Source organism: Lactuca virosa, chromosome 5, assembly GCF_052849685.1.
Source record: "Lactuca virosa cultivar CGN04683 chromosome 5, Lactuca_virosa_CGN04683_v6, whole genome shotgun sequence".
NCBI classification, from domain to species: domain Eukaryota; kingdom Viridiplantae; phylum Streptophyta; class Magnoliopsida; order Asterales; family Asteraceae; genus Lactuca; species Lactuca virosa.
The window spans coordinates 8994994-9001482 of NC_136430.1; the positions used below are offsets into that span (position 1 = coordinate 8994994).

A 6489-nucleotide genomic window follows, 5' to 3' on the forward strand; every position below is an offset into this window, starting at 1 on the left:
ATATGAAGAAGCAATTAAGAATAAAGCTTGGCAGAAGGCAATGGAAGAAGAAGTTACAGCCTTAAAGCAGAATCAAACGTGGGAACTGGTACCAAGACCAAGAGATATAAAACCCATTTCCTGCAAGTGGGTTTATAAATTAAAGCGACGCACAGATGGATCAATTGAAAGATACAAGGCTCGTTTGGTGGCTCGAGGGTTCTCACAACAATATGGATTGGACTATGATGAAACATTTAGTCCAGTGGCGAAGATAACTACTGTACGGGTGCTGCTAGCTCTTGCAGCTAGTAAAGACTGGAAATTATGGCAGATGGATGTGAAGAATGCTTTCCTGCATGGAGAATTAGATCGGGAGATCTACATGAACCAACCAAAGGGATTTGAGGATGCAGTTAATCCCACTCATGTGTGCAAGCTGAGAAAAGCTCTTTACGGATTGAAGCAGGCACCAAGAGCCTGGTATGGTAAGATTGCTGAATTTCTTACCCGAAGTGGTTATTCAGTTGCACATGCAGACTCAAGCCTGTTCGTCAAAGAAAAAGAAGGGAAGTTGGCAATTGTGTTGGTTTATGTGGATGACTTGATCATCACCGGGGATGACGAAAGAGAAATCCATCAAACAAGAGAAAATCTATCGGTGCGATTCCAAATGAAAGAGCTGGGGGAGCTTAAATACTTCTTGGGGTTAGAAGTTGATCGTACAAAGGAAGGGTTGTTCCTCTGCCAACAAAAGTATACAAGAGATATACTTCAAAAGTTTGGCATGTTGGAGTGTAAGCCAGTATCAACACCAATAGAGCCAAATACCAAGATATGTGCTCATGAAGGAAAAGAGTTGGACGATGGAACGATGTATCGACAACTAGTAGGTAGTCTTATCTACCTAACTTTATATCGGCCTGACATTGCTTATGCAGTTGGAGTTATGAGTCGATACATGCAAAATCCGAAGAAACCTCATTTGGATGCTGCCCGACGGATCTTAAGATATGTCAAAGGTACAATTGACTATGGTCTCTTGTATAAAAAAGGAGAAGACTGCAAGTTGGTTGGATATTGTGATGCTGACTATGCAGGAGACCATGATACCCGAAGATCAACCACTGGGTATGTGTTCAAGCTTGGGTCGGGGCCAATATCATGGTGTAGTAAAAGACAACCAACCGTATCATTGTCAACCACAGAAGCGGAGTACAAAGCAGCGGCCGTAGCAGCTCAAGAAAGTACATGGTTGGTACTCCTAATGGAGGACTTACATCAAAAAGTTGACTATGCGGTACCACTTCACTGCGATAACCAATCTGCAATTCGGCTGGCAGAAAATCCAGTATTTCATGCTAGAACAAAGCATGTGGAAGTGCATTATCACTTTATCAGAGAGAAAGTCTTGATGGAAGAAATTGAGATGCGACAGATCAAGACCGATGACCAAATAGCAGACTTGTTCACCAAAGGACTGAGTATTGGAAAATGTGAAGGTTTTCGTTGTCAGCTTAACATGGTATGAAGAATGAGGGCTAGTGTTGAGGGGGAGTGTTAAAGATCATCACTAGCCCAATAGAACAAATATTATCTAGAAGACTTTAGCTTGTTCTAGAACGCTCTAGAAGATTCTAGAACATTATGGAAGACTATGGAAGACTCCGGAATATACCGGAAGAGTCTAGAATACTCTAGAACGACATGGAAGACCCTGGAAGGTTATGGATCATTCTAGAAGACACTGGAGCAACCTAGACCTCTCCAGAACATGGTAGAATATTCTAGAAACATATGGAAGCATATAGAGTATGTTAGATAGTTCTAGAGTTATCTAGTAGGTAGTAAGTGTATACTAGTATCTAGAACCTTCCTAAGAGGCCTATAAATAGGTGTGGAGCTCATTTGCTCCAAACCATCCAAGAAAGCCTCAAAGAGAGCAAAGTGTGTAGTAGTCTCACAAAGTGTAAGGTCTTCTTAAGTGTCTTAATAAAAGTCTTTTTGTTTCCCATACAAAGAGTCGTGTTCAACAGTTATTAGCTTCAAATTTTTTTGGATCCGCGTAGAACTTTCTTAGGTCTGATCTGAGTTCCGTTGCATTCTTGAAGCTTAACTCTACCTTGGTTTGCTCATAATCTTTGAGATTTCCAAACATGCTATGAAAATCCACAGCTTTAATATTTTTACTGTTTTTTTGCTTTCTCATGTCATTTATTAGGGATAATGACTTAAAAGATCACTAAATTTTTTTTTCGTCCACATTTACCCTTCAACTTGTTAAACTGTATACATTCAGTCCTTATGACCGACTACTTCAAGTTACCCAGTAAAAATGACTTAATAGGATAATATATTTCTTACTTTGTACACATTTAGTCCTTAATATTTTTATATACATTTAGTCTTTTTTTTTTTGCAAAATAAGTCCTTTTTTTTTTACTCATTCGGTACTTATGAATGATTTTTTAGTTTTTTCTCACGAAATCTTACGTGCGACATTCATTAATATCCACCGCAATATCGACTACTTGGTTGCTTAGGTCATGTGTTCTGAACGTCATAACTTCTTCATATGATCTCGGATTTTAACGATCTTTATATCCATGCGTTCGTATTTTAGTCTACTACAACTTTCATTTAGATTACTCCCATTAAATATAATATATTTTTACTTACGATTTTTATATCCATACGCGATGACGGATTTAGTATGGTCCCAGTGTTGCATCGACAACACCTGTTTTTTCTGTTCGCAGTGGAAAATTTTTCGGTTTTTTTTTTCGTTTATACCTATTTTTCATGTCTCGGCAACACCTACTATGTATTAGTGCGTCTTCCCCTGTCCATACGTTCTTTATGAATGCATGTATGCATGTTTTTTTTTATAAAATCGTTAGTAAAAATATATTACATTTTAACGGGAGTAATCTTAATGAAAGTTGTAGTAAACTCAAAAAATGAACACGTGGATAAAGATCCTTAAAATCTGATATCGTATGAAGAAGTTACGATGTTCAAAATACAAGACCTAAGCCAAACCACAAGACTTACGCAACCAAGCAGTCGAGATCGCATTGGACATAAGCATCAACAACCCCAAGCACCTCATCAATGATTGTCTCACGTAAGATGTCGTGAAAAAAACCTAAAGAAATCATTCATAAGTACTGAATGAGTACAAAAAAACGACTTATTTTGAAACAAAAAAAAAGTTAAGGACTAAATATGTACAAAAATATTAAGGACTAAATGTGTACAAAATGAAAAATATATTACCCTATCTAGACATTTTTCCCGGCTAACCTGGAGTAACAGGTCATAAGGACTGAATGTGTACAGTTTAACAAGTTTAAGGGGTAAATGTGGACGAAAAAAAATTCAGTGACCAAATGTGTACAAATCGAATAATATGTTACCCTTTTAAGTCATTATCCCCATTTATTAAGTAGGCAAAAAAAAGTATCCATATCTCCGGGCAAAAAAAGTATCATATATGACAAAGCATTCCATATAGTTGCTATGAATTTGACAACAAGATTCGGTTTCTTCTTCTCATCATTTGTCCATTGATTCATCTAAGTTTTGACATTCTGGTTGTAACACCTTCTTCTACAACTTTACAAATTGGAAATCTTGTAATGGTTTCAAGCAGTGGCGGAGCCAGGGTCAAAATAAAGGGGTATCCCGAATTTTTTTTTTGTGTAATATATAATAAGAAAATAAAAACGAAATTTCATTAAATATAAAGTTCAACTTCCATAACAACGTTACATTTTAAAGTTCACCTCTTCGATCTTTCATTTTACGAAAGCGACTAATTACATATTCAGTCTTAACATTCTCTAGTGCTTCCTTTTCTACACTACAAATCAAAGCACCGTTCATAAAATCGTCACTTATTCTATTACGCAAATCGGTCTTCAAGAACTTCATTGCAGAAAAACACCGTTCAACGGTTGCGGTTGCGACGGGCAAAACCAAAGCTAGTTTTAATAATCTATAAACCAAAGGAAAAGAGAGGTGCTTCCCGGTTTCCACCAACAAACGAGAGAGGTCTGCAATTCCCTTCAAGTTGAAAAATCTATCATCATGGAGCAAAGAGTGATAATATATATCAAGTTGCCCATTAAGTTGTGCCCTTTCTGAATCGTCAAAATCGTTTTTGTATATCTCTCTTAGCTTTAACAACTTTCCTTTATCAAAACTAGAAAATGAGTCACAAGGACTCAAAGTTGCCATGTTCTCCATCAACTCCGTGCCAACTTCACTAAATTTATCCCCAAATTCTTGAATTTGCATATCTAAAATTGTCTTAAAAATCACAACTTCAAAATGATGTTGATTAGTCTTATTGGTCCTACGCTTGCGTGGGGTAACATAATATTCTGTCATGTCCACAATTCCAATACTATGTTTTTCACAAAAAACACATACCTTCTTCCAAATTTGTGGAAACCCATATTTTCTAAAAACTAGCAATGCTTTATTTGTCCCTTTTACTAACGAAGCCGCTTCCAAAATATTTTGATCTTTTTTTTGAAGATGCTTTGACAAGGTATCCGTGAGGCATAAAATTTTCAACATCAAGTGTAAAAGAAACACGAAATCAAGTGTCTTGAAATATGACAAAATACCCTTTGCTTGATTACGGTTAGATAAAGTAGACCCCTCCTCTCTGACATATTTAAGTACCGCAACAACTTCTGCAAACAAATTCACCAAACTTACAATTGTTCTAAAATTTGAACCCTATCTAGTATCTCGAGCCCGTACAAGAGAAATCTCTTGATTCAACCCTCTTCCTGGTTCAGTTTCACCACTACCAATTTCAGCTGCCACTCTTTCTTTTTGCATCTCTCGTATCATATCTTTTCTCTTACAAGACCCACAAACGACAGTAACCACCAAAGCTAGTTGTTCAAAAAATTCATCAACATCATCATGTTTCTTTGCAACCGCTACTACCACTAATTGAAGTTGGTGTGCAAAACAATGTATATAATGTGCAAAATTGTTTTCATTTAAAATCAAAGATTTCAAACCGTTGAATGCACCACTCATATTACTTGCTCTATCATAACCTTGTCCCCTCACCTATATATTTAAAAAAAATTAATAAAAAAAACTATAAGAAATAAAAATAAAACTAATATCGTATTAAAATTTAAAGGAATAAATATATTATGATTTCTCACCTGAGCCATACTAAAGTTATTGTTGGAAAATACGGTATCAATGACGGCTTTAAGAGTCAAAGAAGATGTATCCAACACGTGAACAACTCCGATAAATCTTTCCTTTACAATCCCAAGTCTATCAATATATCTCAAAACTATTGCCATTTATTCTTTTTTTGGAAACATCACTAGACTCGTCAACTAAAATAGCAAACACATCTTTACCAATTTCATCACAAATAGACTTGATTATCTCTTTTGAAAAGCAATCGACAATATTTTTTTGAATAGTGGGAGAAGTCAACTTTTCATTTTTTGGAGCAATTTCTAAAGTAACTTTAAAAATTTTCTCATTATCTTCTCTAATCAAAGATAAGACTTCGATGAAAAGTCCTTTATTATTAGACTTTTCCGTCTCATCATGTCCACGAAATGGTAATGCATTTTTCAATAAAAATCTACAACTACAGATTGTAGCACGTAATCGAATTTCATAATTACTTTTCTCAAGTTCTGTTTGCTTATGCAAGACTTCACCGATAGATTGGTTTTTTATCAATAGCAAATCACACTTTTCTTGGGCCTTATGGTGATAACTTTGAATATTACCCATATGTTTCCAGAATGAGCCTTTTTTACTCCAATTGTCAAAGCCTTCGGTTATAAATGCATCTCTTCCACCTTGTTCCCCTACCATATCTCCAAACAAGTAGCAACAAAAACAATACGCCTTCTTATCTTTTATGCTATATTCTAACCATGGTAAACCATTGCATAACAAAACGTCTTGGCTTATTACTAAATAATGTATATTCAAAATGATGCCTCTTTGGTTGGCAAGGCCCTTTAATCAAATATGCCTTCCTTATTTCATCCCTTTGATTAGGTTTATAAGATGTAATCTTTGGCCTATCCCCCGGGTCTGAATGAAGATCGTTCAAATCAAAAGATTGTGTCACTTTTGGTTTTGGCATTGGTTGATTAGTTTGTGGAACTTGAGTAGGTTCATTAGATTGTGTTTCTTGGGGTTTTGGCATTGGTTGATTAGTTTGTGGAACTTGATTACTTTTATTAGCCCTATTTTTTTTGGAAGTTCCTTCACCATTGTTGTCTCCAACATCTAAATGTATTTTGAAAAAACTTTTAATAGCAACCTACAATCAAAATATATGAACTATAAACTTGATTTCAAGTTTCAACAACAGTCAACAAATAACAACCTACAATTAAATTATCAATTATGAAGATATATCAACTATAATCTTGATTCCAAGTTTCAACAACACATGAACAAATAGCAATCTACAATAAAAATATATCAACTATAACT

General features: G+C 35.4%; 1 protein-coding gene across 1 annotated transcript; it reads right to left on the reverse strand.

The window, feature by feature from the left end:
* Positions 1–3756: 3756 nt before the first annotated feature.
* LOC145110966 (uncharacterized) lies at positions 3757–5856 on the reverse strand. The gene is made up of 5 exons (XM_079047272.1): positions 5375–5856; positions 5178–5295; positions 4756–5076; positions 4675–4685; positions 3757–4390 (listed from the first exon to the last, which is right to left on the reverse strand). The coding sequence occupies exons 1-5, from the start codon at positions 5854–5856 to the stop codon at positions 3757–3759; spliced, it is 1566 nt and encodes a 521-aa protein (XP_078903398.1).
* Positions 5857–6489: the final 633 nt, after the last annotated feature.